The sequence below is a fragment of the Pipistrellus hanaki genome (genome assembly GCF_964339955.1).
Source record: "Pipistrellus hanaki genome assembly, chromosome: 10".
Lineage (NCBI taxonomy): Eukaryota > Metazoa > Chordata > Mammalia > Chiroptera > Vespertilionidae > Pipistrellus > Pipistrellus hanaki.
In genome coordinates this window covers 8,819,385-8,846,730 of record NC_140512.1, presented here as the reverse complement: position 1 = coordinate 8,846,730, position 27,346 = coordinate 8,819,385, and the positions used below count along the sequence as shown (strand labels likewise).

The 27,346-nt window shown below is 60.9% G+C and overlaps 1 protein-coding gene across 2 annotated transcripts; it reads left to right on the top strand.

Moving 5' to 3' along the window:
* Window positions 1-159: 159 nt before the first annotated feature.
* On the top strand, window positions 160-27,106 carry CRHR2 (corticotropin releasing hormone receptor 2; the record flags this gene model as incomplete). 2 transcript variants are annotated; one of them, XM_084896901.1, is made up of 13 exons in its annotated part: window positions 160-246; window positions 5,939-6,032; window positions 10,623-10,748; window positions 18,412-18,497; window positions 19,698-19,807; window positions 20,139-20,256; window positions 20,813-20,966; window positions 21,468-21,528; window positions 22,429-22,501; window positions 24,359-24,444; window positions 24,674-24,809; window positions 25,102-25,143; window positions 25,371-27,106. In XM_084896901.1, 13 exons carry the CDS (start codon window positions 160-162, stop codon window positions 25,509-25,511), a joined length of 1,314 nt encoding a protein of 437 aa, XP_084753027.1. In that variant the 3' UTR covers window positions 25,512-27,106. The 2 variants fall into 2 exon arrangements, with proteins under 2 accessions (XP_084753027.1, XP_084753028.1); XM_084896902.1 differs by lacking the exons at window positions 160-246; window positions 5,939-6,032 and adding an exon at window positions 10,281-10,483.
* Between the last annotated feature and the right edge of the window lie 240 nt (window positions 27,107-27,346).

Below are 27,346 nucleotides of genomic sequence, written 5' to 3'. Positions count from 1 at the left end.
CGGTGTCACCGCTGGGGGGCGGGGGAGGGAATACCCCGAGCAGGGCTCACCTAGGCCTCCTCCCTGCCTGGGGAAGGCGGTCCCACTCCCTCTGGAGGAAAGGCAGGCGGGGCGGGACACCCGAGCTGGGAGGTGCGCTCCTGCCCCTAATCACCAGGCATGGGGGGTCCCCAGGGGCCCTGGGGCCTCCTCCACATCGCACACCCTCTCCTCTGCCTGCTCTGCCTCCTCCCGCCGCTGCTCAAAGTAAGTGGGGGAGCAGGGGTCGCGTCTCAGGGTGGGGCGCCGGGAGCTGGAGCTCCGTGCTATCCTGATTGGGGGGTGGGGTGGGGGTGAGGTCTCAGTTCCTGGGCCGGTGAAGGAGGCTGGGGGCTTGGTGGCACATTGGGGTTGAGGGTCCCTTAGTGGGTGATGGGATGCTGATCTGCCTGGGTGAGGGGGCCAGTGGAGCGGAGATGAGACTGACAGCAGCTATCGGGCAGCCTGGCTGACCCCCTGGTGTCCCCACGGGCCCTCCTCCAGGCCATCCCCCCTCCCCTGTGGGTGCCCTCTGGGGAGGCAGGGTCGCAGGCGGAGGGGTGAGGATGGAAAGCAGCTAAGAAGTCCTGGAGGCGGGCAGGGCGTGCTTTGCAGCTGCCCGTGATTGTGGCAGGAGGGGCCACTCTCTAACCCTCCCCTCACTTCACAAATAGGGAAACTGAGGCTCAGGGAGGGAGGGCCACCTGTCCGAGGCCACCCTTTTTATGAAGAGCCACCCCACTTCCAGGGCTCAGAGGGCCACGGGGAGCCAGGAGGCCACCCTCTGCAGGGGACTGAGCCAGCTGGGAGGCAGGAGGCTGGTCCCAGCCTGGCCCCCCACAGACCCGCCCGCCTGGGGACATTCCCTGGGCCTCTGTGTGCCCGTAGGGACACAGAGGAGCCATCATTCCACGGGCATATCAGTGGGGTGGTGAGTGTCCAGCCACTGGCAAAGCAGTTTGCCCGTAGACTGATTCAAATCCCCTCTCCGCTGCTTAGCTTGTGACCTTGGGCAGGTGACCGGGGTTTTCTAAGCCTCAGTTTCCTCCGCGGTAACAGGAGGATGAGGCTGGTGCTGCCTGGGGAGCCGCCGAGATGCTACAAGTAAAGCGCTGAGCGCCTGCGGGCACCGAGCAAGCACCCCATAAGCAGCTGCGGTTTTGTGTCCGAGCTAGAGATCAAGCGCAAAGGCGCAGGCCCTGCCCCCCGGGGGAGGGGTCGCTCAGGGGGAGAAGGCGGGCACCACTCTGAGGCCCTGCCCCCCGGGGGAGGGGTCTGCTCAGGGGGGGAAGGCGGGCACCATCCTGAGGCCCTGCCCCCCGGGGGAGGGGTCTGCTAAGGGGGGGAAGGCGGGCACCATGCTGAGGCCCTGCCCCCCGGAAAGGGGGTCGCTCAGGGGGAGAGGGCGGGCACCATGCTGAGGGTCGCAGGGCCAGTGACTCGGGCTGTAACCAGCTGCAGAGAAACTACACCGCGGTCTCCCACCCCCAAAGCTCGGCCTCCTCCCTCTGGCCTTGTGATGGGATTCATTTCGGGGTCCTCAGAGCTTCCTGCTCCCTGAGAAATGAGAGCAGGAGCGGCGGTGGGTGGGAGGCGGCAGCAGGGGCCGGCTCCCCTCCGCACTCACTCAGATGAAGCAGGCCCTGGGTGGGGTGAGAGCTGGAAGGAGACCCTGGTGGGAAGGAAAGTGTGTATCACACTCTGGCCATTTGAATGACAAAAAAAAGGTGCATTGGGGAGTGAGAGCCTCCACGGGATTGGGGAGGCGCAGTGGGAGGTGGGCAGGAGGGTGGGGTGGCCACGGGGTGATCCTGGAGGAAAGCAGGCAGCAGCGGGGAAGTCCATGGAGCCCTGAGAAGAGGCGGTGGTGTGAGGCTGCAGGCGTTGCGGGGGGGTCCTGGCAGGCTCTGATTTCTCCCTCAGGGGCAGGGAGCTGGACCAGTGGTGGTTGGGTGGGGAGGGCCCTGGCCCAGCCACAGGCAGGAGCCCAGCCTGGCCCTGGCCTGGGGGGAGGGGAGGGGAGACATCTGAGTGAGGCCTCTGGAAGCTGCTCCGAGAGCCAATGCTGTGCTCCTGGGCACCTGGCCCTGGGCCCTGGGCTTTACCAAAACGGGGAAGGAGGGACGCTCTTTCCAGCCGGGAACGGAGGTGCAGGGAGGCCAATGAGCGTGGCTGATGCATTCCTACGCACAGATCCCACCCTTTCGAGCTACTTGCCTCTGGAGGCTACCAGCCCCTCTGAGCTTTGACACAAGATGCTTCCCTTCCCAGGCTTTCAGGACAGCGCTCCTGTGGGAGCCATCAAGGCTCAGCCAAGAGAGAAGCCCCCGCAGGGCCCAGGCCGGAAGCCGGACCCTCCCTCCCCCGCACCGCCCTCTCCGGGCCAGGCCAGGGCCCTGCACACACTCCCTCCCGGGTCTGCAGGGCGGGAACCTCAAGGGCCACGTTGCCAGAAGCCAATCCATCCAATGGTTTCTCACACACTCAGCTACTTTCTGAGGGTTTTCTAACCCGACCAGCTCATTTTTCCTCCCTGTTTTTTGCTGTTTTGTTGACGTTTAAGTATTTCTTAAAAAGCAATTTGTCTGAGGGCCCTGCTTACTTAATTTTGTATTCCTCGTAAGTCTCGGATTTGCAGAGCTAGGGAACTATTCTGTATCCTCTTAGCTGTCATTTTCTACTTTATCTCCTTTGAATCGTGCTTAGGAGTCCTCTGCTGGTTCATCTAATGCCGTCGCTTTATTCAAAATTTGGGTTTTTTTAAAGATGTCATTTCAAAGCCCTCAGAGGAAAGGCTAGATGATTCAATAAGCCGACTGTGTGTGTTCCGTTTAGCAGCCACAGGGGGCTCACCATGTGCTCGGCACTGTCAGCAACACCGACATACAGCACCTACTGCAAACCTCACAGCAGCCCTGGAGACAGACCATCATCCCCATTTTACAGATGAGAAAGTTGAGGCCAGGTCCTGAGCCCAGGGTCACTGGACAGGCAAGGGGCAGGGCCAGGACTCAAACCAGATCACCCCGCTCCAGATTCCCTTCACTGAACAAGACCTTCCTTTTCCTGCGGCTTCATTTCAATGCCGAGTCACTGTAGGGGCATTCTGATGACAAAACCATTCAGGAGAGGGTGACTTTGGAGCAAACTGGGCATCCGATGAGTCGATAAGCAAGGAGGTAATTCCAGACCTGGAGTCCTGTGATAGGGCCTCCTGCTGGCCAGCTCCCCCTCCCTGTTTGGGGTCCAGGTATTTCCTCCCTCCTTCCCCTGTCCTCTCCCCGCACCCTAGACACGTGTGTGCAGGCCCAGGGCTTGGCACAGGTCAGGGGCGACGGGCCCAGGAGAGAGGGGGCTGCAGGCTTTCGGAGATCAGAGAACACACAGGGGGGAGGCCTGGTCTCTGCAGGCCCGCTGGAGGCTGAACCAGGACCGGAAGGGAGCGTGGGCATGGTGGGAAAAGGGACCTTCAGGGACAGGCTGGGGGTGGGAGGGCTTTTGGGTTCCACCCTGATGATTAGAACCAAATATCTAAGGTTTCCCCTTCCAGAAAGCCTGCGCAGTGGCTCTGGAAATGAAACGCCTTCTTCACTGGACTTCCCATCCCTCACCCTCTGTCCCAGGCAGCCCCAGCCTCAGCCCAATGCTGCCTACTGCGCCTCTTGCCTGCTCTGGGCCCACCTTCTCTCCCTCCCTCTATTTCCCCCTTCTCTGCCCTCCTCTCTTCCCATTCTCCCCTCTCCAACTCCTCCTCCCTCCTCCCTCCTCCCTCCTCCCTCCTCCCTCCTCCCTCCATTTGCCCCCCCTCCCCCCAGGAGAGGAGCAGAGCCTGAATTTCCCCTCCTCTGTCTCTAGCCCAGGCTCAGGGAAAGCAGTAGTGCAGGGAACTGTGAGGAGGAACCTCTCCCTCGGAGAGGAGTCCGCTCTGACCTTGGTCAGGGAAGGAAGCGGCGGGAAGGCCCACTGGTTACTGGCAGCCTGGCTGCAGGACCTGTGGTCCCGTAAATCTCCCGGGCTTAGACCAGGAGCTAAATTTAGACGACGCTTTGTCACCAGGCCAGAGGGGAGCACAAGGCTCGGCCAGACCCCCTGGCTCCAGGGCAGTGGCACCTTTGTGGCCTGCCTGGCCCCTGGGGCACACGTTCTGCCTGGAGAGCGCCCAGGGTGGAGGAAGAACAGCTGGTGTCTTGGCTCTGGCCCGCTGCCTCCTCCCCCTGCCAGGGCCTCTCCCCTGCCCTCCTCTAAGGTGAGGGCTTCCAGTTCCAGGCACAGGGACCAGGACCCGCCGGCCTCTGAGTGAGGATTCAGAGAGAAGGAGACCTGACCAGCAGGAAGAGCCCAGAACAGAGCTCCCAGAACTGGGAGTGAGGACGCAGTTTGCCTGGCTGACACCATCCATCCGGCTGGCCAACCAACATTTACTGAGCACCGCTATGTGCCAGGCTCTGAGCTGGGAGCAGGGGTGAGGGTGGAAGCAGCTCTCTGCCCCTGGGACAGCCGAGAGCCGGTCAGTGCAGAGGACCCCTGGAGGGGGACAGGGGACAGTGCTCTCCCATCCGAATGGGTGGGGCCATCAGTTAGGAGCCCCAGGCCAGCCTGGGAGGCTGAGCCTGCGGCCTCCAGCCCGAGCACAGGAAACAGACTGAGCCCCACGTAGGGAATGTGATGTTTGAAAGCTATCAGGTCTGGCCCTGGGGACATCCCAGGGTGAACACTGACCCAGCTGTCAGGGGGCAAACACCTGACAGGCAGGGGCAGGGGCAGGGGCAGGGCTGTCCACTGGCGGGCGGGGCCTTGGCTTCTGGAATCCTAGAATCAGGAATGTCAGGGTGGGGAGGGGTGCTGACGGCAGAGCAGGAAAAGTGGTGGTCTTGGGAGGAATGGGGGACCAGGATTCGTGTTTGAGGGCGCATTGCTCTCGGTCAGTCTCAGGCCATGGATTTTCCAGCCTCTAAGCCTTTCGGCACGCTGTGCTCTCTACCCAGGATGCCCTTCCTGGCACAGCCCTTATCAGTTGGGCAAACTCCTATTCAACCTTCAAAGCCCACATCAACATGAACACCTCCATGACACGACCCTATGCCTCCTTAGCAAATTGTAGATATGGTCACAAGCGGGTCACCCATCCATCCTTCCCACCAGAACATGGTCCCCTGCAGCAGAGGTAACACACTTACTTTATCCCTGCCAGCTCCCACTCTCAGGATTTTTTCAAGGAGATGGGATCCTGGGTGGTTTTTATCTTTGGGATTGGGCTGCCATTGTTGCAACAACCTCATCTGTTCTCTGGTGAGTGCTCAGACTCACACAGTGGTCCTTCCTTTCCCCTTACTCATCCTCTGGTTGTCTCCAAAATGCCACCTCTTCCAGGAAGCCTCCCTTGGTTAGCTGTCTCTCCCATGTGTTAAACCTAACACATTTTGTAACTGCATGTTTACTGGTGTGACCGTGTGAAATCACCCACTCTCCCGCTCCCTTCTGCACCTTCTAAATCTAGGGGATCCCTTTCTGGCCTGAGACTACCTAAGTACACCCACTGGGTCCCTCAGCCAGGGCCTGACACACAGTAGGCATCCTACACTAGTATCTGCTGGGTGAATGAACTGCTAGCGGGCCTCCACCTGGCTCTGTGGCAGAAGGACCCGGGCCCCATCACAGGGGTGCGTCCCGCCCTGAGGAGGAAACCTCTGGGGCTGAGGGATGGACAGAGAAGGTTCCTGTCTCAGAGGTCACTGCACCAGCCACTTCTGAGGTCAGGGTTCCAGGCCCGGCCAGGCTGCTATTCTGCTGGTTGGCCTTGTGCATTTCCCACCTCAGTTTCCCGCTCCGCACCACAGAGGTAAGGGATGAATAACCGAACAGGGCAGGGGACAGACAAGCGAGGGCCTGACCTCTGACCCTGGTCCCTCCTGTTTCCTAGGCCGCTGTGCCACGCCAGGCGCCCGGAGACCAGCGCCCATGGGCACTGCTGGAGCAGTATTGTCACACTGCTACCACGCTCACCAACCTGTCAGGTATGCATGCCCCCCTGTGGGCACCGCACCGCAGACCCCAGGATGTGGGAGGAGGAGGCTCTCCGGGGCCAGCCCACGCTGGGTGGGTGCTGGACAGGGCAGCCCCCAGCTTTCAGGCCCAGTTCTGTCTGCTTTTGCCCTTCCTACTCGGGGCTCAGTCTCTTCCCTGGTGAGGAGGGCTTTGCTGGAGTCGCCCTCCAGCTCCCAGCTCCCAGCATCTGCGCCCCAAGGAAGTGGCAGGAGCTGCATTCAGGAGCCCGAGGAAGGCCCGCCCCTCTGCAAGGCCCACAGAAGGTGTAAAACCTACTCTCTGGTCACGGTGACTCCAGTGTCACCTCCTTGTAGGGACTTCGAAGCAGCAGCAAATGCCTGAGCTCTGACCCCTCGGGGTTTTCAGCAGCCAGAGTCAGAGTCAGCCAGGGGCTCGGGAGAGACCCCAGGGCCCCACCAGGTCCCGGCCTTCTCAGATCGGCATCCACCGAAGCAGCCGGGGGAGAGATGGGGGAGAAGGAAGGCTGGCAGTGCTCTTGGCTCCTGGAGATAAGGGTGCTGGTCAGCAGGGAGACCCAGCGCCGAATGCAGCCTGAGTCGGGCATGGAGGACGACAGCCTGGTCGCCTGCTCTCCTCACAGTGCAGGGTCTAGAGCTCAGGCATTCGGGTCCGACAGACCCAAGCCTGGCGCCAGCTCCTCCACCCGCAGCGGTGTGGCTGCGGACAAGCCCCGAGCGCCTGCTCTCACTTCCAGGGCTGCCGTGAGGCACCACAGGTCGAGGGCTTAGACAACAGAAATTCACTTCCTCAGGATTCTGGAGGCCCGAGGTTCCCAGATCAAACGTCAGCAGGGTTGGTTCCCTTGGGCCTCTCTCCGTGGTTGTGGAGGGCCGTCTTCTCCCTGCGCCTTCCCTTGCCCTTCCCTCTGGGGGTCTGTGTCCTAATCGCCTCTCCTTAAAAGGACAGCGTCGTTTTGGCTTAGGGACCATCCTAGTGACTGAATGGCCTGTCTCCAAACAAGGCCGCCCGCCTTCCGAGGCTTTGGGGGTTTGGGCTTCAATGTGTGGACTTGGAGGGACACGATTCAACCCCAAACACCTTCTGTGCCTCCGTTTCCTCGTCTGTGACAACCGGGTCACGCAGAGGCCCCCTGAGAAGGTTGAATGAGAGACCGTGCACACACCCAGCAGGGCCACATCGGGCAGGAAATAGAGCCACCCCCCCCCCCCCCCCCACACACACACACACACACACACATCAGGAGGGCCACCTTAACCTCTACAGAGCTCTCTGCTCTAGAGGGGACGCTGGTTCATTTGTGGACCCACTGTCTTCTCCCTGCTCCCCACTCCCCTCCAACACAGACCCCGCCTTCCTTATGGCCCTGAAAAATGGTTCCCCGTCCTCTCCTGGTGAGGAGGGTCCCAGCTTTTCCAAAAACAAGGCCTCTCCTGCTTCACTTGTAACATCATTTATCTGTTTTTAAACCGGACACATAATACACACACATACACCTCACAAATTTGGGGGGGAAATCAAGGAAGAAGACAGTAAGTGCTCCTTGTCCCTTACTCCAGGAATATTCATAATATTTATGAGCCCCCGCAGTTTATCAATTCCTAGAACCTCATGTTTTCTCCGTTTTGTTTTTGCTTTGACAACACTGGGCTGACCCTGTGTCCACCGCTCTGTAACCTGCTTTCACCTCTCATAGCTCAAAGGCAACGCTCCCCCTGCCGCTGTACATTCTCTCGGCACACCACGCTGCCTAGCAGCCCAGTGGGGACGCATTAGCCTTCATTAGCTGTGCTCCCGAGAGGAGCATCCGTGCCATTAGGATGCCCTTGAACTTCAGGAACAATTCAAACAGGGCAGTACTCTTCTTTTGGAGGCTCGCTGATTGAGGCCATGCATAAAGTTCAAGAACAGGTGAAACCAAACCATCTATTGTTCAGACACATTCACACACGTCATCAGACTGGAAAAGCTAAGTGCAACATGATCAAGGCAATATTGAGAGTGCATAGATAGATAAACAGGCACATAATTGGCAGTGACCTAGTTTCAATACTTATTGCTGCACACAAACTTCCACTAAAGGAAAGGCAAAAATAAAGTGAGGGCATGTGTGGGCTCCTGGCGACAAGGGGTCATGGACCAAAGGCCAAGGTCAATGACACCGTAAGCCCCTGAGGTCCGAGTAAAGGGAGAACACACATAAGCACGAGGGGCCTCAGGCTGTGCACGGAGTGTTTGTTTCATTCATCACAGAGGCGGATGTTGTAAGGCATATCATTGACTCTGTCCAGAGGTAATACATGTGTCCAGGGGATTCAGGGATTCCTTGAAATAACTCCTCAATCCAACACACACTCACACACACACACACACACACTCACACACACTGGGGCTAGTCGGATGGGAAGAGAGCCTTGGCCAGGAGATCAGGCTGCTGCCCAGGCGGCCCTTCTGTCAGCGATCGCTCTGAGCATAGGCCTGCGGCGTTTGGGTGGCTGGTAGGCTAATTGGTGAGCGGGACCAGCCCTGCCCTCGGGGAGGCCCGGGCTGGGAGAGGAAACAGCAGAAAAGCCAACAACCTCGCTGTGGCACAGACCAGTTCCTAGCAGATGTGGGCACCGAGGAAGGCCACCCAGCCCAGACAAGACAAAAGAGGGGAGAGCTAAGCTGATGGTTGGAAGGACGAGCGGACATCAGCTAGGCAAGCTGGAGTGAAGAGCGGTGGAACGGGGCAGCTGCTGAGGGTACGGGGGCTCAGGAGAATCCAGGAGCTGCCCCGCTCCTGCCCCGTGACACTGGCCCTGGGACTCAGCTTCTCCAGCCCGCTCCTGTGTGCTGGCTAAGACAGACACCTGGGGACCTTCACCTCCGCAGCTGGCACTCCGGCTCTGCCTGGGCAGGGACAGTGGCATTTGCAGGGAGGCTGGTGAGATGCCCCCACAAAGGCAGCCAGCGGCCTCCTCCCCTCCCTGCTCAGGCACAGGCTGGTGGGGGTGGGCTCAGCCTTCCTGGCAGCTTTGTTCCCGGTGGAGGCTGGCGAGGGGGCAGGACCAGTACCCCCGGGGCCACGGCCCCAGCTCAGTCTGGGTCCCAGCTCTCCCTGCCCTCTGAAGATGGAAACACTCACACACTCACACCTTACCTCTTCCTCGTTCTTTGCACCTCAAAACTCAGAACCGGAGAACCTTAGGCCTGGGAGGGGCTCAGAGAACATTTCCCTGGTGTGGAAAGAGCCCCAGAAGAGAGGGTGAGACCTGGGATAACATGCAGGAAGAGCAGAGACAGGCAGGACCAGAACCCAGCTGAGGTGGGGTGTACCACGCCCCAGACCCTGTCCCCTGAGCCCAGATTTCCCCCCTCCCCCCCCCCCCCCACACACACACCCTCCAGCTTAGCAGACCTGAGCAGAGGGCTCAACCTGGGCGCCCAGAATGGAGCCGGCACAAATTCACAGAGCTGGTAGTCCTGATGGGGCCAGAGCAAACGCCACAGACGAGGTTTTAGCTGCTCCACTCTACACACACACACACACACACACCACCTCAGGTGGCCCCGGCATGCCCCAGCAGGAGGAAGAGACTCTTCTCTCCGGAGCCCAGGGCAGCGGCAGACCCTGGGGTTTGAAATCCTCCACTCAATTCCAGACAGTTTCTCCCCAGACCTGGCTCTGGCCCTCCTCTCTCCCGGCCCTCCTCACAGGGCAGGTTCTCCTGGGACATCCCTGGCCACCTCAGCCGCCCATCCAGGCACCTCGTTCTCACTGGACTTTCCAGTGGCCTCCCCGCTTCCTTTGAAGCCCCTCCAGTCCACTTCCTTCCCAGAGGCCAGAGGAGCTTTCTGGAACGCAGATCTGCACGTGGACTCTGGCGCCCACCCTCCCCCATTCCATTCCCAGCCCTCCCCATCCCCATTACCCGCTCAGGGAGGTGGAAATTCTCTAGGCAGGCTGCACCCCGGCGGCTGCCATCCTTGGACAGACGGACGGACGGACGGACGGGGCATTCCGCCACCCGGCCCGCCCACACTCTCCATCCCCAGCGCCCTCCCCTGGACCACAGGACGCGGACCCCGCGGCCCGGGTCCGGGGCTGGAGGAGCCGCCCGGCCCCGCCCCCTGACGCACCATTGGACGCGGGAGCAGTGGGCCCGGCTCAGAGCGCTGCCGGCTCCTCCCGGTGAAGGTCCCACCGGCGGCTCCGCTCCGGGCACAGCGCCCGCAGGTCGGCTGGGCGGCAGGACCAAACCCGGTCCTCCGGGCGCTCCCTCGGGCCCCGCAGCCCACGGAGCGCGCACTCACCCCGCGCTCACACGCGCCTCTGCGCGGCGGGCCGGGGGCGCGATGGACGCGGCGCTGCTCCCCAGCCCGCTGGACGCCAACTGCAGCCTGGTGCCCGCCGGGGAGCCCTTCTGGGACGGCTGGGCGCCGGCCCCGGACCCCGAGGGTAGGCGGAGGCGAGCCGGTTCCCTGCGCGCCGGGTGCAGCCGGGTGCGTTCGGGCCGGCGCTCGAGCGCCCGGAGCCCGCCCTGCCTCCCGCGGCGCCCCGACCGCCTCCCTGAGCCCCTCCGCTCTCCCGCCGCCAGGTGCCCTCTCCTACTGCAACGCCACCTTGGACCAGATCGGGACGTGCTGGCCCCGCAGCGTGGCCGGAGCCCTGGTGGAGCGGCCGTGCCCCGAGGACTTCAACGGCGTCAAGTACAACACCACGCGTGAGTGCCGGCCCTGCGTCGTGCCCCTGTGCCCCTGTGCCCCCGTGTCCCTCTGCCCTTCTGCCCCTCTGCCCCTGTGCCCCCATGTCCCTCTGCCCCTCTGCTCCCTGCCCCTGTGCTCCTGTGCCCCTCTGCCCCCTGCCCCTCTGCCCCTGTGTCCCTCTGCCCCCCTGCTCCTCTGCTGCGGGTCTGCCGGCCTGCCAGGGGCGGCCTGCCAGGGGCGCAGCTTCGGGAGTGGAGGGGCCCCAGCCCAGCATCGGAGACATGCTGAGGGCCAGGCACCGTCAGCCCGCTGGCGATAAGGACCCTATAATATTGGGGGCGCTCAGTGCTCCCCTGTGGTCAGAGCTCAGCGAGGCACTGATTTGCCCAGGACTCCCAAGCCCCGAGCTGCGAGAACCCAGGAAAGGGAACCCCTTTAGACGAAGGTGAACCCCTCTTCCAGGGTATCTGCACTGGGTTTGTGGCTCCCCATGAGAGCGTCTCTCTGTTTAGCCAACGTCGCCGGGTGTGTGTGTGTGAGGGGGGTGGGGGGGTCAGGCGTGAGGACACCGCGCTGAGTCTCCAACCCCCAGGGTGAGTGGGGCTCCCTCTCACGCCCAGCGAGGGGAGGGCAGGAGCAGCCGAACCTGGCGCCTGTGTGGGGAAAGCACGTGGGCACAGAAGCTTCTGGGCCAGAGTGTGGGTGTGGGGTACTGCCTCTTCCCACCCGGTGTCTCCAGACTGACCCTCTGGGCTGAGTCAGAGGCCGTGGGTGGCTTTCCTCCAGCCCCCAGGTATCGGCCACCACCCCCCGCCCAGGGGGATGGCCTGTGCCCACCTTCCTCCTGGCTGGAGGCTGGGGAGCCACCCATCATTGGTGGGGGGAGGGGTTGTTCAGCACCAGCCCTGGGAGTGGGGCTGCCTGAGTCTATGCCCCGTGCAGGACTGGTGGGAGCCAGGCAGGAGCCAGGGCAGCAATCAGGGGCCCCCCTGAAGGCCTCTCGCCTCTCCAGCCCCACCCACCAGCAGGGGGCCTCGGGGAGGGAGAAGGGTGTCTGAAGCCTGTGCTGGGAACTTGGTAGCGGCTACCTCTCTCTGAGTGTCTGAAGGGTGGCACTACTCACTCATCCTTTTCATGCACTCATGTGTGTACACACACACACACACACACACACACGCACGCACGTCTGAGCACTTAGAGTCCGAGGCCGTTGCTGAGAAAGGCGGTGAGAGGACAAGACAGCAGTGCCCGCCTCTGAGGCCAAGCACACTCCGGTGGGCACCTGCTCTGGTGGAGGACTCTCCTGGGCCCAGGAGCCGGCAGCAGAGGAGCCCTAACGGAAGGGCTGGTGGAGACAGGGAGGCCGCTCGGGAGGAGCCTGCATCCTCTGAGGACGTGCTTTCCCTCTGGGTTAAACAGACCTCCTGCTGGAAGTGCGGTCCCCTCCCCGGGAGGTGTGCGAGCAGCAGGAATGACGTCCATGCTCCTCAGTCCTGAGATGATAACTCTGTGCTTTTAGGGTTCTGCGAGCTGTGTGGGGTGTGGCCTGGAACTCGGGGTCCCTGAGTCAGCCTGGGCCGGGAGACTAAGGGTTAAGGGGAGGGGGGTTGATAAAGCATCTCAACCCATAGCCTGTGGTCCTGGGGCTGGGGTAGCTCTGCTCTGGTCCCTACCCCAGCCAGGGCTGTCCCCCGTTCTCCCCAACCAGCCTGGAGTGAGTGCCCTGCTCGGCCCCTCCTCCCACGTGCCCTGTGGTCCTCACAGCTACAGGAGAGCGGCTGCCTCCCCCTGGACAAGGTCCACTTTCCTCCTGAGGAATTGCCCAGCCCAGCTCAGCCTCGGGGACCTCAGGCCTCGTTGGGAATGGCTGGCCCCATCTGTACGGAGGCATCTCCCAGAACAGGGGATAAAGGGACACTCCACCTAACCCAACCCCACGGAGAGGATGGGTCCCCACTTCCCAGAACCCCCTTCTAGACACATGCTGAAGCATGGATAGTGTTCACATGGCAACACACCAGCTGAGTGGTCTCCAGCCAGAGGGGTCGGTCTTAGCGTTGGGTCAGCCTGCTGTGCAGGAATCTCCTCTTCGGCTCTGGGGGGACAGAGATGACTGGAAAGGCCGAGCTCAGCCCTCAGGAAGCCCAGGCAGCAGCTTAAAGACCAGACTCACACAAATCCACAGTCAGGGACTGGGATGGGGGCTTGGTGGCCACTAGAGCATTCCTGGAAGGCTTCATGGAGATGGTGGGGTTGGGCCTTGATGCAATGGGATGTCCGATTCTCAAAGACAGGCCTGGTGCATGGGGTGGTGCTTCAAGGCGGGTCCCAGATAAGCATGGCAGAGGGCACAGGTGACTGCACCTTCTGGGACCTGGTGTAGCAAAAGAGAGCCTCTTGCTTCCAGAAACGCCAGCTCCAGGGAAAGTGTGTCTGAGGGGAGAGAGATCTAGCTCTGCCTGTGCATTGCTGGTGACCCTGGATATGTCACTCTCCCTGTTGGGGCCCCTTTAGACCAGTAAGGGACCAGTTACCTCCCTCTCTTAAGTTCCCAAGGAGATGCCTGCTCGCTCTGTTTCCAACATGCTTTTCTGGGGACAGTCAGGAATCTCTGGCCCTGAATCTGAAGGATTCTGGCCACAAGTTTGCTATTGTAGATGGACACCCCTACTCTGGGTAGGGTTGGACTTACAGTGTCAGCAGTTCTGGAAACAAGGCTCAACCTATCCATGACATGCGTATGAGACCCTACATGCTCCCTGCGTTTGTGAGCACAGCTTTTGCATTTGCCATGCAGCTCGGTGAGGCCTGGGTGGCAGACTGTCTCCTTGGCCTCTCATCCTCAGTCAGGGCTACCCAGTCACCTAGGCAACAGCATCACCTCGGACCGTCCTGAGGCCCTGTGTGCTCAGCTCTATGTAGCCCTTCGGAAAGGACCAGAGGAGAGGGTGACCTAGACCTTGCCTCTTTAGGCTAGCTGGGGAATCCCGACCAGCATGCACTCGGAGAGGTAGCAACTGAACCCGCAGGTGGGCTGGAGCAGTCCTGGGAGCATCTGGAGGATCCAGGGCGGAAGCTTGGTCTTCAAGAGGGACATGAATTAGTGTAGCCTTCTTGGGCAGGTCCCGGGGCCATGGCCTGAAGGCAGGGTGAGAGCACAGGGTTCTAGGATCTCTCCAAGGTAGGCAGGGGCACCTGCATAGCCGGTGGGGAATGGGTGTGCTCCGCTGTCCGTGGTGCTGAACATTCCTGCCGTGCCCAGAGACCTCATCCCTTCAATGAGTGTTGCTTCTGGTCCTTCTTGCCTTCCTGGTAGCATCTGCCAGCACCTTCCTCCTTATGGTCAATGATCCAATGACCACATTACTGACCCTCTATGACAGTCCCACTCACTCCCCACGTACAGTCTGTCTCTTACACTCTGTCCCCCATAACTACCTCGAAAATTGTCCCTGTCTTCTATGGCCTGTCTCCTGTGCCTTGCCGGTTAGAATAACAGAGATAGCAGGGCCAACCTAGTAGACCCTTGGAGGTGATGTAGAGATGTTTGGGAGTGTCACAGTGACTCGTGGTAACTACCAGCTCTTAGCATCTGGAGAAGGCCCCCACAGCCAATACCTGACCCACCTGTGATGCCAATGCTATTCTTGAGAAGAAATTTGCCTTCCTATTTCTGAGAGGGGAAACTTAGGCCAAGAAGGAAGGGACTTAGCCAGCCAGAGACAAAGCTACAGCTACAGTCTAGGCCCCCATCTTTCCCCAGCCGGGCGCCTGGACCATTCAGGTGACTGCCTGAACCAGGCACACCTATTACAGTCTCAGCATCTAAAAGGAGGAGAGCCTTTTCCACAGGCCAGGGCCACTCTGGTGCAGGGTCCCAGCACGTTGCTGGGGAGGGGGGTCCAGGCTTCCCAGGCCACCGAGCCCTGGAGGAGGACCCCCTGCCCACATCATTCAGACCCTAATGCCCCTGGCTGGCCACACTGCACACCACCAGCATTGATCTTTGGCAGGGGCACCTGTGTTGCTGTGGTAACAGACATCCACCTCACCGCATCCATCCCCGAGACCCTGGCCTGGCCACCTGTCCTAGGACTTTCCGTGCCCATCTTCCTGTGGCTCCCAGAGGAGACTCTTCCCTTGTCTGTCACTCTCCTGTCCCAGGCTGTGCCTAAGGGCTCAGCATCCTCATTAGCCGGCTCCCCTGAAGAGCTGAGGACATCTGCCTGCCAGTCTCCCAGTGCCCAGTGTCTGTAGACAGAACCTCATTCCCGGGCATGCCTGGGCTTCTGAGGGAAACCCCCTCCTGCTATCGCCTCCCACATCCCACACACTGCTTCCCAAGGTTTCGGCTGCCCTGAGTCAGTACGACCGTCTGCTGAGGGGGATCCGATGACTCCAGGGCAGTCTGCCTGTGCCCACTGGCCTGTCCCCGGGGAGCTCACCTTCAGTAGCAAAGAGTAGGATCGAGTCCAGTGAGATGATGTGCAGTGAATCACAGCAAATGCTCAAAAATAGATGCCTGTTCGTCACACAACAGGTTGTAGCACAGCAGCGGATTGTGAAGTCAATTCAGCAGGGTCATGGCCAGTGTTTGTACAGAAAATAAACAGAATTCATTGGGATAGAATATAAAGGGAAACATGGCTGTAGTTCAGATAAATGTCACTTTGTGGAGCTGAAGTCAGTAATGCGGTGTGAGTGTGTGTGTGTGTGTGTGTGTGTGTGTGTGTGTCTGTGTGTGTGTGTGTGTGTCTGTACTGGATTGTGATAGGAAATGGATGTGCTGCTGTGGTTCAAGGGCGATAGAGTGTGAAAGCCTGTGCTCCAAGGACTGGGAGGCATAGGGGAGGTGTGAAAAGAGAGGAGAGAGTATGAATACCTCAGCTGTTAAAGGAGCCTCCCGGAGATGGCATTTGGGCAGGGGTGTAGAAGATAGGAGTTTGCCAGTGGGCAGTGGGTAAGCGCGCGGAGGGCGTTTCGGGGACTGGTTCAGCAGAGAGACCGTGTGGGCCCTGCCTGCCAGTGCCAATGCCAGCTGCCATGGAGACCCATGGAGACTGCTGGGGATGGGCCGGGAAAGTTAAGGGGGCACGAGTGTCCAGGACCTTGGACATCACACTGAGAATGATGGGCTTTATCCTCAAGAGCAATAAAAAGCTGCCTGTGGTTTTTACACATAAAACAACACGATCACTCTAACAGCTGGGGAAAAGGACAGAGAAAGTCAAGAGGTGAGAGGAAAAGCAGGGATGCAAGACAGGAGGCTGTGGTGCCAGTCTAGGTAAGATGGCTGGACGAGAGTGGTGGGATGGACAGAAGGGGGGTGGACTCCAAAAATAAAAGAATTCACAGAACTCGGTACCCCAGCGGCAGTGACACAAGGGACCAGAAAGGTCTCAGGTTTGCAGCATCTCTATCCTGACCCTCTGCCAGCTGAGATACCATACTATGGAAATGAGTACTCTGGGGCCTGCCCACATCCCTGAATTAAAAAACAATTAAGCTAATCATATTGATCAATTCAGGCCAGGTCATGAGCTAGGGCCAGAAGTGGGAGGCTCAGATTGTTGGAACTGGGTATGGGGAATCTTGAGAGAGAAAGAGCTGCTAGGTGGGAGCAATCAAGGAGGCCTGCCTGGAGGGAAGGGCTTAGCCATGAACATCAAGAAAGCCAGGTAACATCTACGAATACATTCCCAGAAGATAAACTTTTCTCTTTGAACCACAGCTAGAATCAGGGTCTGTCTCACCTCACACAGGCCTGTGGAGAGGGACAGGTGTTTATTTTACAAAAGGACCTGCCCGCCTAAGATACAGGGGTCCTTTCGGCTTCACCCTACACTCTGTCCTTTAGTTCAGTGACTTCACTGTCCCTATGCATCAGATTCTCTTGATACACAACCTTTCTGGAGTAAAACAGAAATTTACATTACTGTTTCTGAGAGGGGAAACTGAGGCCAAGAGGGAAGGGACTTAGCCAAGGTCCCCTGCGAAGGGAGAAACCCTAAGGGAGGAATTGGGTGCCATGGTGTCCTCACGTTGGGGCTGGAATTGGTGTCAGACCAGCATTGGCTGGGGAATACACCAGGGCCAGGGTCCTGCCAGAGGCAGCCTCACACTGGCAGGGTCCAGGGGCAGGCAGAGGCCAGTAACCATGCAGAATTTGAAAAATCTGTGCCCTCAGAGCACTGAATTAAAAGACAATTAAGCTAATAGAATCTCCACCATTGCTTCTGCTCCTCAGCAAGTGCTCCTTAATAATTCCACTGCTTTTTACTCACTGTCAGTTTGACAAAAGTGGTTTTTTATGTAACTTAATTATCTCAGAACTCACCACTTCCAAAAATGATCTAAGTCTCTCCCGCCCCCCCCCCCATTTCTGCACTTGTGTTCTGTGTGCTGTTTATCTTCATTAGCTTTATGTTGTATAGCCTATATAATAAAAGGCTAATATGCAAATTGTCCCCTCAACTGGGAGTTCAACCAGGGGCTGGGGCTGGCCGGCCAGCCTCCCACATCACCTTGGGGTGGGCCAATTAGACCCACCCATGCACGAATTCGTGCACTGGGCCTCTAGTCTAACAGAAGCCCAAAGAAAATTCTGCAGACAACCGTTCAGTAGGCAGAGAGCAGAAGCCTGGTACAAATCACCCAACAATGGAGCACTTCGAATGTATAACCAAGTGGGGAGGTAAGAGTCACACGAATCGTGCAATGCAGAGCCGAAGCCAGCGAAGGGCTTTGGGAGTTCTCTGGCCGGAGGGATTGCTCCGGGTTCAAGGGTGGGCTGCCTGGAGGAGGTGGCTTAGGAGGGAGACCCTGACGTCAAGCTAGAATGGAAGAAAGATAAACACAAACGTTCTTTGACTTTCGTACATCTCCCCAGGATAAAACCTGCACCTTGGTACGTCAGACATTGAGGTTCTGAAATGGCTTTTCACGCGTCCCATTCCAACTTGAACAGAGGTTCAGACATTGAGAGACGTCCCGTGGGGGCCACCCGAGCAGCCGGGGCTCAAGGGCCACAGAACGGTCCTGTTTCCCCAAACGCCCCCCACTCCTATGTGCTCGGTAGCCTAGAGGTTATGGACATCAAGCCTGAAGCCTGGCCTCCTGGGTCTGAATCCTCTTCTCCTTCTTGTATCTTTGGCCGGCAGGCCGATCTCTTTGTGCCTCAGTTTCCCCTCCGTGAAACGGGTTCGTGTTAGTACCTCTTTCACGGGGTTGCTGTGGAGATTGAGTGGACAGCTAATAGAAAGCAGAGAGGATGTGGTGCGTGGCAGACACCTGATTCTGGAAGGGAAAGTATGGTCCATGTAAGCATAACATGGCTGAGATAAGATTGGAAATCATTCGGCTGAAAGCAGTGAATCTTTACCCACAACGCGGGGCTTACAGTTGGGTTCTGTTTCAGACAAAATTAAAGGGAGTGTTCGAACCAGTCTAAGACTGTACAGAAATGGGTTCGTTATTCATGCCTCTTAGCAGCGGCGCGTGGTTAAGTCTTGTGTGCAGTTTTCACACACGTGACTTTCGGATGAACTTGTAGGTGCGTGTTGTGTCTCCTGCCCGAGGGAAGCTGAGACGTATGGGCCTTGTCCTGGGGGAGCCGGGGAGCCAGGGGGAGTTCTTGAGGAGGGGAGTGACCCGCCTTGTGGCGATCGGCGTCTTTTCTAGGAAACGCCTACCGAGAGTGCTTGGAGAACGGCACCTGGGCCTCGCGCCTCAACTACTCGCAGTGTGTGCCCATTCTGGAGGACAAGGTGAGTGGCCCCGCCTGCCCTGGCCCTGAGAGGCTCGGGGTGAGCACACGGGACCCCCAGGGTGGCAGAACCAGGCCTGTCCCCCAACCGCCCCATTCTGCACCTCTGACCCCTGCCCCGCGTCCCACCCTGTGTTGAGTGACACTGTGGTGAGGTAGAGAAGGGTGGCCAGTGCCCCAACATCTCGCAGGCTGTGTGGCTTCCTTCCTCGTCTGGGCCTCAGTTTCCCCAGGTGGCACTCTAACTCTGACTCCCCGTGGACATGAGTGCAGCCCCCAGAAGGGCAGGCCCACAGGAGGCTGGGTCCCGCTCAGACCCTACTAGCCCCTCTTGCCCTGAAACGGAGATCCCTGCTGCCTGCGGGGCCAGCCACCTCTCCTTTAAAGCTGCGCTTCAGTTGGGACCCAAAGGGATACGTCCCACCTCCAGGCCCCTCCTTGTTCACCCAACACAGTCCTCAGGGGGCTGGGAGAAGACCATTTGTCCACCCTGAGGAGGTGAGTCTTCAACACGTGAGCCAAAGGGCCACTGCGGTGAGGGCCACGGGAGTGGCAGGCGGGCCGGTCCTCAAGGAGAGAGGCTTGCTTAGGCCTCTGTTCTCACCACCATCAGGGACCCTCTGGGGGTGGCAAACCCAATGGGGATGGGGGAGCGCCTCCTGCGACAGGAAGGAGTCCTGTCACGGCCTCTGTCTAGGATTGCCAGCCCATGGGGATAATAAAAAGCACAATGGCTTTCATTGGATTTTGCTATTGTTCTTAAGCCTACAGACAACACGTCTGCCCCTCCCATGGCTACACCCCCGGGCAGACTGGTCCCAGGGCAACCCTCAGACCTCCCAGCAGTCACTGCTTCTGAGGCGCAGGGTGGCAGGGTGGCCCCATTGTACGGATGTCAAACGGAGGCCCAGAGATTTGAGTCAGCACACCCTCAGTTGCTCAGCCGGCTGGGGTCTGAGCTGAGACTAAACACCGCAGTGGCAACTCCCAATCCAGAATTAAAAAGAAAAAATCTACCCGCACCTCTGGCATTCATACCAAGAGCCACCCGGCGGCAAACCAAAGCCAGGACCCTGCAGGGAGGAGCCCTCTGCCCTCCGGGTCAGGGCACGCAGGATGGCTGTCGCTGGAGTGCTCAGCACCGCCCTCCGTGGGCCCCAGGCCTCCGTCTGCCCGTATGCCTGTCTGTCTGTCTGTCCAGCAGAGGCAGTATGAGCTGCACTTCCACATCGCCCACATGGTCAACTACCTGGGCCACTGCGTTTCCATGGCGGCCCTCATGGCCGCTTTCCTGCTTTTCCTGGCCCTGCGGTGAGTCACCCCCGCCCGGTTTCTCCCTGGCCTCCTCCCACAACACCCCGTCCCCTGTCCCAGGCATTCACCTCTGCCCCAGCGGCCCTGGAGCCAGCAGACGGAGGACAGAGGGCGGAGGGCAGAGGGCATGGGGGAGGAGGCGCGCCTGGCAGGCACAGGGGTGCCATGGGGAGGCTGGCGGTGAGAGGCCCGACCATGGCCACCACAGCGGGACTTTGGCTCCCGGTGCAACCCCACCCTCAGGCCAGGCTGCCTTTACCTGGCCTCCTGAGGCTCAGCCCTCGCTGACCCCTGACCCTGGCTGACCCCTGGCCTGGGCCTCCTGCAGGAGCATTCGCTGTCTTCGGAACGTGATCCACTGGAACCTGATCGGCACCTTTATCCTGCGGAATGTCACGTGGTTCCTGCTGCAGCTCATCGACCATGAAGTGCATGAAAGCAACGAGGTCACTGGGCAACCGGTTGGGGCTGGGCCCAGGGGTCGGGGGCATCCCTGCTGCTGGGGGGGGGGGGGTGCAGGGGGCGCGCCAAAGAGCAGCAGCCAACACTCATTCTCCCAAACCCAGAGGCTGGAGATGCCCCTCCATGGCCCCGCCCACCCCCATCGGCCCCGCACTGTTAGTTATGTCACAGTTTTCTTTTCCTCGAATCACTGCCTGAAATCACTTTCCTACATGAAAGCTCACCTCCCACCCCAAAATAGCAACACGACAGTGGTGCCGTCCAGCCTCTGCCTGCAGGCCGCTTGGAGCCAGCCCCTCGTTCCTGGTTGGAAGGGGGAGTTAGAACCCTTGGAGGAGGTCAGACACTCCCGTGTCCACTCAGTCTGAAACACTGAGCGAGCAAGGATGGGGGCTAACCACCAGCAGAGGATCTGAGGGCAGTCCATGCCGTGTCCGTGAACCACTAAAATGACCGGCCCTCGGCCAGCGCCCCTGCCCGCAGCCCCTGACTGCTGCCTGTCTCCCCCCAACCCCCCCACCCCCACCCCACCCCCCACAGGTCTGGTGCCGCTGCATCACCACCGTCTTCAACTACTTCGTGGTGACCAACTTCTTCTGGATGTTCGTGGAGGGCTGCTACCTGCACACAGCCATCGTCATGACCTACTCCACCGAGCGCCTGCGCAAGTGGCTCTTCCTCTTCATCGGATGGTGTGAGCGTCCCCGGGGGGGGTGGCAGGCCAGGCGGGGAGGGGGTGCGACTGCCAAGGTCACTTCTCTTCATTGTGGGTCCAAGCACAGACCCGCAGCCCTGCCCACCGCCCCCAGGACAGTCCCCGGCGCAGCCAGACCCCCAGGCTGGCCAGGAGGAAGCAGATAGTCCCTCCAAGGTGCCTCCCACCAGGGCCCTGCTTCCCGTCCCGAGTGGGGGTCCAGGGCCTTGGGCTCTGGCTCTGGACGAGAAGCCACCAGCAGCACGTCTCTGTCAGAACACCCAGCCCCTGCTCTCTCTGGCCTGCCCCGAGGGGACGGCTGAGGGTGCTGGAGGGGCAGGGGCCGGGGTCTAGGGACAGGCCCTTGGTCACGGGGGTCTGCAGTGGGTGATTGGGAACATGGTCTTGGGCCCCTTATGGTCCCCATGCCCTGTGTTCTGTAAGAGGATACCCTGTCCCCCTGTCTGTCCACCTCTGTGGACATGTCTGTCTTTCTTCCAGGCGTCCCCTGCCCCCTCATCATCGCCTGGGCCCTCGGCAAGCTCTACTATGAGAATAAACAGTGAGTCGGACAGGCCAGCATGGGGCCAGGGTCAGGGGTGTCCGGACGGGGCAGCTGCGGGCTCCACGTAAGGAAGTGTGGCAGCCGCACGGGATAGATCAGCTATTCCTCATCCTCAGGTGAAAAAGCCCGGCCCGGCACCCGGAGGTGCGCCTGTGGCCGGCTGAACTGAGCTAGGATTCCTGGCTCCTTTAAGCGCCCCCTGGCCTCTGGGAGGGTTTCCTCCTCAGAACGGGGGCCGGGGAGGAGGCCAGGGAGCCTCTCTCACAGACCCTGGGGCTGCGGTGTGTCCCAGGACTTACCTGCGTCCGAGCCTCTGCCATACGAAGCCACAGCACAGAGGGCAACCTGGTCCTGGGTCCGACAGGGAGCGGCTGGGAAGCGGGCGCCATCAGCTGGGAGGAGAGAGGACAGGGGACCGTCAGTGTCTGCACACAAGTCTCCAGGGCGTCCCGAGGCTGGAGAGAGCTGATGGGATTTGGGGGTGAGGGGAGGAATGGGGTGCAATCCAGGAACTCGGCATTCGGAAGCGCTCATAAGGATAAAAGCTACTCGAGAACGAAGGGGCAGCTTCCAGCATCGTGCGGAATGGGAGGGAGCCTGGGGCCACAGCGGGTATTCGAGCGGAGACCGGAAACCCGGCGCTGGGAGGCAGCCGGGAGATGCCTGTCTGAGCCAGGGGCACCGGGTGCCCTCTGAGGGGGCAGGGACAGAGGCGACCAAAGGCAGCCGGGGTGAGCACAGTGGTCAGTGGGGCTGGGGCCATCCCCTCGGGCTGCTGGGAAGGTGCAGCCCTGGGGGACGGGTGTCAGGAAGGGTCCAGCTGGAGGCCCCTGGGCCTGAGTCTGCGGTGGCCCCCCAGCTGTGGCTCAGCCGGCACTGACAGCCCCGCCTTTGCAGGTGCTGGTTCGGGAAGGGGCCAGGCGACCTAGTGGACTACATCTACCAGGGTCCCATCCTGCTCGTGCTCCTGGTAGGTGGACCCTGGGGAATGGGGGGGGGGGGCTGGGGACCAGGGGAGCAGCCGAGGACCCGCCCAACAGAGACATGAGGGAGCGATGTGGCATGGAGAGCCCCTCCCCCCATACCTCACCCCACCCCACCCCCACCCCCCGGCACACACTCCATCCATGCCACCGGCTTCCTGACACCTCCCCTCCCAGCTCGCTCTCCCTCGCTCCGTGTCCTTGCAGCCCCTCCCCTCCCTGGCCCTGGGCTCTTCCTCTGGGCAGAGAATGGGTCTGACTGGCCAGTGCCCTCCCACAGGGGACATCCCCGGGCCAGGTGAACGCTGAGCCAGGCAGGGAGGGGGCGGTGGTGGCCAGAGAAGGGTGTGCAGGCTTCTGTCCAGCCCGGACCTGTACTCCCGTCCTCCCCATCCCCTCACACACCCCCCCCACCCCGTCTTCCCCCAACCGCCTCCTCGGGGCCCCGCCCAGCCCCAGCCTGGGGCCCTGGCACAGAATGAAGTGCAGTTAGCTGTTCCCGGTCCATCTGCCCGCCCTTTGCCAAAGGTTTTGAACCTGTGGTACAATTGCCCCCCGTCTCTCCTCCACAGCGAGCTTTAATTAAGGTGGAGGTTAAGTAGGGGCTGCATTCTGCAGAAACGAGCCCATTGTATGTCACACATAAAAGAGAGAGACGCACAGAAAGGCCCCTAAGAAGTTGACATTTACGTAAGGCTTATTTCAGGCTCGGTAATTTCGGGCTCCTGGAGGTAGGTACCAGCCCTTGAAGGGCCACACGCCCCTGAGCTCTAAGAGAGCGGCACCCACCCGCCCCTCGCCACAGCAGGTGCCGAAGGAAGGCCGCCTTGGTCCGCCGTGAGGGCGGTGACTGTCTCTCTCTTCCATGGCCTTACTCTCGTTGTTGTGACGTTTCCCGGGGTTCATCTGACCCCCGCCTTCGGAGTGAACTTGATGACTAAGACGGTTTCTCACCCCCGGCCTTGAAACTGCACCATCAGGGCTCTGCTGTTTCAGAGGCAAAGCCAGCCCGCGTCAGCAGTGCGTGGGGGGAAGGATGATGGTCCTTGGAGTCCCAGCGGCAGTGAGCCCCTGGCCCCCAGGATGAATGGGGACTCCGTGAGACCCGGTCCCTCCGGGCCAGCTGCTGAGGGCCCTCCTGGAGGACAGGCCTTGGGGCGAGCCTGGGGCCCAGCCGAGGAAGGCTGGCCTGGGTGGGGGACCAACGATAGTGGGGAGCAAGCAGGTGGGACAGTGGCTCCCTCCAGGATGCTGAGAGCTCAGAATGGAGGCCAGAGGCCCTTCCAGAGCCTCCCGTGGGCCTGGCGGCTCCTTCATCTTCACTGACTGTGGGGTGTCTGCGGAGGGCCGAGGTTGGGGACTTTTACGGGCACAGGGGCGGAGGGTAGAGTCATCGGCCCTGCAGCACCGGGTTACCGGCCCCCCGCTGGCCCGTCTGCGGCCCAGGCAGGACTGTCCTCAGTCAGAGGCCCTCCCCCTGCCACCAGGAAGCGGCCTTTCTCCAGGAAACCCTGGTAGTGAGGGGGCAGGGTCCCTGTAGCTGGGGGGGGGGGGCCTCCGGCAGAGTGGGGCCCGGGACTGTGGAGTCAGGTGGCCTCTGCGCCCTCCTCTGCTGTCCGGGGTGGCCTCCCCTCCAGGAGCCGCAGGTGACCGGCAGCTGAGCAGAAGGGGTGCCCGCCTGTCCCTCGAGAGGAGCAGGGGCCGGGGGACCCCAGACCGGACTGGGGTGATGAGTGTGCGGTGCGTGCGCGTGGAACTTGGGCTCGCAGTGGCTCACAGCGGAGGCGGCTGCCTCTCAGCGCAAACCACCTAGTCCTCCTTCCCCTCTGGCCCCCTCCCTCCAGATCAACTTTGTGTTTCTGTTCAACATCGTCAGGATCCTGATGACAAAACTGCGGGCATCCACCACGTCCGAGACCATCCAGTACAGGTAGGTGATGGGTGCCCTAGCCTCCCCTTCCCCGCCTTTCCCCCACCCCGTTCCCCCCCCACCACCACCACCACCACCGCCACCACCACCACCGCCGCCACCACCGCAGGGAGAAATGGCGGCCACGTGGGCCTGCACCCGCCTCTGGGCAGGGCCCTCTGTCTCCCCGGGGGCTCTCACCGCCCAGTGAGGCCCCCCCTGCGTCACCCTCCCCCCTCCCCACCCCCAGGAAGGCGGTGAAGGCCACCCTGGTGCTCCTGCCGCTCCTGGGCATCACCTACATGCTCTTCCTGGTCAACCCCGGCGAGGACGACCTGTCGCAGATCGTGTTCATCTATTTCAACTCCTTCCTGCAGTCCTTCCAGGTGGGCCGGCTGAGGGCGCAGGGGCTTCCCGACCGGGCTCTCAGGGGCGCGCACGGATGCGAGCACACACTGAGCCCCCACCCCGGGAGCCAGGGGGGCCCGCCCTGACGGGTCTGGGTTGCCCAGCACCTGCTCTGGGGGTTCACGCCACCTGTCACACATGCACTGGGAGGGGTGGCCCCAGCTCTGAGCCTCTGGGGTCCTGAGTCAGAGTGTCCCCTGGTCCCCTGGCCCCCTCCCGGCTGGGCGATGCCCACGCAGACCCCTGACCTCCCTCCTTCTTCCTTTCCAGGGCTTCTTCGTGTCTGTCTTCTACTGCTTCCTAAATGGAGAGGTAGGAGGCTGGCCAGGGCCTGGGCTCCGAGGGCCTCACACCCACTCCGGGCAGCTCCCCCAGGGCCGCCCAGCCCCGGGGACGGCGGGGTCCCTGCACAGAGGAGGAGCGGGGAGGGCCGGGGAAATCGCCCACCTCTGGGGGGACAGGAGGGCTGCCCGAGGGACCCCCGCGGCTCAGAGGTCAAGCCCGCAGCCAGGAGCAGCCGGGTCCGTGCCTCCCCGCAGGTGCGCGCGGCCGTGCAGAAGCGGTGGCACCGGTGGCGGGACCATCACTCCCTCCGAGCCCCGGGGGTGCGGGCCATGTCCCTCCCCACCTCGCCCACTCGGATCAGCTTCCACAGCATGAAGCAGACGGCCGCCGTGTGACCGCAGTCACCGCCTCGCCGCCACTCCCCGCCAGCCGGCACAGCTCCCCGTCCTCCTCCACCTCCAGGGCTCTCCCTGCCCGAAGCCCAGAGGGACAGAGGGAGGGGGACCAGCTCTCCAGCAGGACCAGGGCCAGCGGCCGAGCGGAGAAGTCGCTGGAACCCCGAGGAGAGCAGGACGGCGGGTGTGGGGCGGCAGGCATTGGTGCACACCAGCTCACACAGACCCTCGTGGAAGCCCCCTCACCGATGAGGAAACTGAGGCCCAGGGCCGGGAGGACCTGCCCAAGCCCCACAGCTCGTTCCACTCATGGGGCTGGCCCTCCTGCCGCAGCCGGAGCCCGTTAGCCACACTCAGTGGCGCCCTCTGCAGTTGGGGTGGAGGGGGTAAAAGGACTAGTTTGGGGGCTTGATCCCGGGCCCCCAGTCTCGAAAGCCTGGTCTACACCACCCCTGCCCCGGGCTTCCTGAAGAAGGCGGACTCCTTTCTGGGAGACCTCAGCCACGTCCATAGATGCCAGGGCTTGAGGGGGGGGCGGGAGAGAGGAGAGGGCCAGGGCCAGGACAGCCACTCAGACCAGTAAAGTGCAGGACAAAAGGGAGAGAAGCCGGGGGACGGGCAGGGACGAGGCGCGGGGTAGACACAGCAGACACTGAAGTGCATCTCCTGTGATCGGAGCTAACTGCCCCCCTGAGCCTGGGCATCGGCCGCCCCTCGGACACCGCCCCTGCTCTCTGTGGAGTAAACCATGTCTCTGGAAGCAGCCCCCACAGGCGAAGGGACCAGGCAACCGAGGGGCGCTGTGGGCCAGGGGTGCTGGGCTGGGTCCGCCCTCCCTGCAGACAGGCCTGGCCTGGGCCGGCTCTCTGACCCCGCACCGCAGGCCTGACCCTAATCACTCCCTAGGCCAGCGGTCAGCAAACGCGTTAGTCCACAGAGCCGAATATCAGCAGCACAAAGACTGAAATTTCTTTGGAGAGCCACATTTTTTAAACTTAAACTTCTTCTAACGCCGCCTCTTCAAAATGGACTCGCCCAGGCCGTGGTATTTTGTGGAAGAGCCACACTCAAGGGGCCAAAGAGGCGCATATGGATCTCGAGCCGCGGTTTGCCCACCACAGGCCTAGATCCATATCTGCCTCTCCTCCCCAACCGCAGGCCGTTGGATTCAGCAGAGACGAGAGGTCCCGTGCCCACCCGCACACCCTGGCCTGTCCCTGGTCTGTTCCAGAGGCCCAGGCTCTGGGATCTGGAGGGACCGGCTGACAAGGCCTGTGGTCTCCAGGAGCAACAACCCCCTGGGCAGTTGCCTCGGGGTCCTGGCTCCCCGCTGCCCTGGCCTGCCGGAGGGGCCCGGGCCTAAGGGTGGGAGGAGCCATGAGGCCAGGGTTCCAAAGGGCTTTTGCTCTTGGTACATCCCCTTCACCCCTTCCCCCCACCCCTGCCCAATTTTTAAAATTGTATATGTCTTGTCTTGTGTTTTTAAGTGGACGTCTAATGTTGTTTACCTTAGATTTTAAAAACACATGGGAAAGGTGATGTCTGGGACTTGGTGACTTTTTGCTCGTTAAAATAAAACTGCCACAATACGTTAGAAAAGCATACAGACTCCGAGCACGGCGGTGATGCAATGCCGACCCTCATCCGTCAAAAAGAAATTACAACCGCTGCTCTTGGCCGGCGGAGAGCGACCACGGTTCCTCTCCTCTCGGAACTGTGTTCCCGTCCATTCCCTCCCCGGGGGGATTTTATGCGAAGGAAGTCTTTTTACAGTTGCAAGCCTTTCACTGCTCACCTCACCCCATTCCTCTGCCACAAAACCTATTTAGAAACCG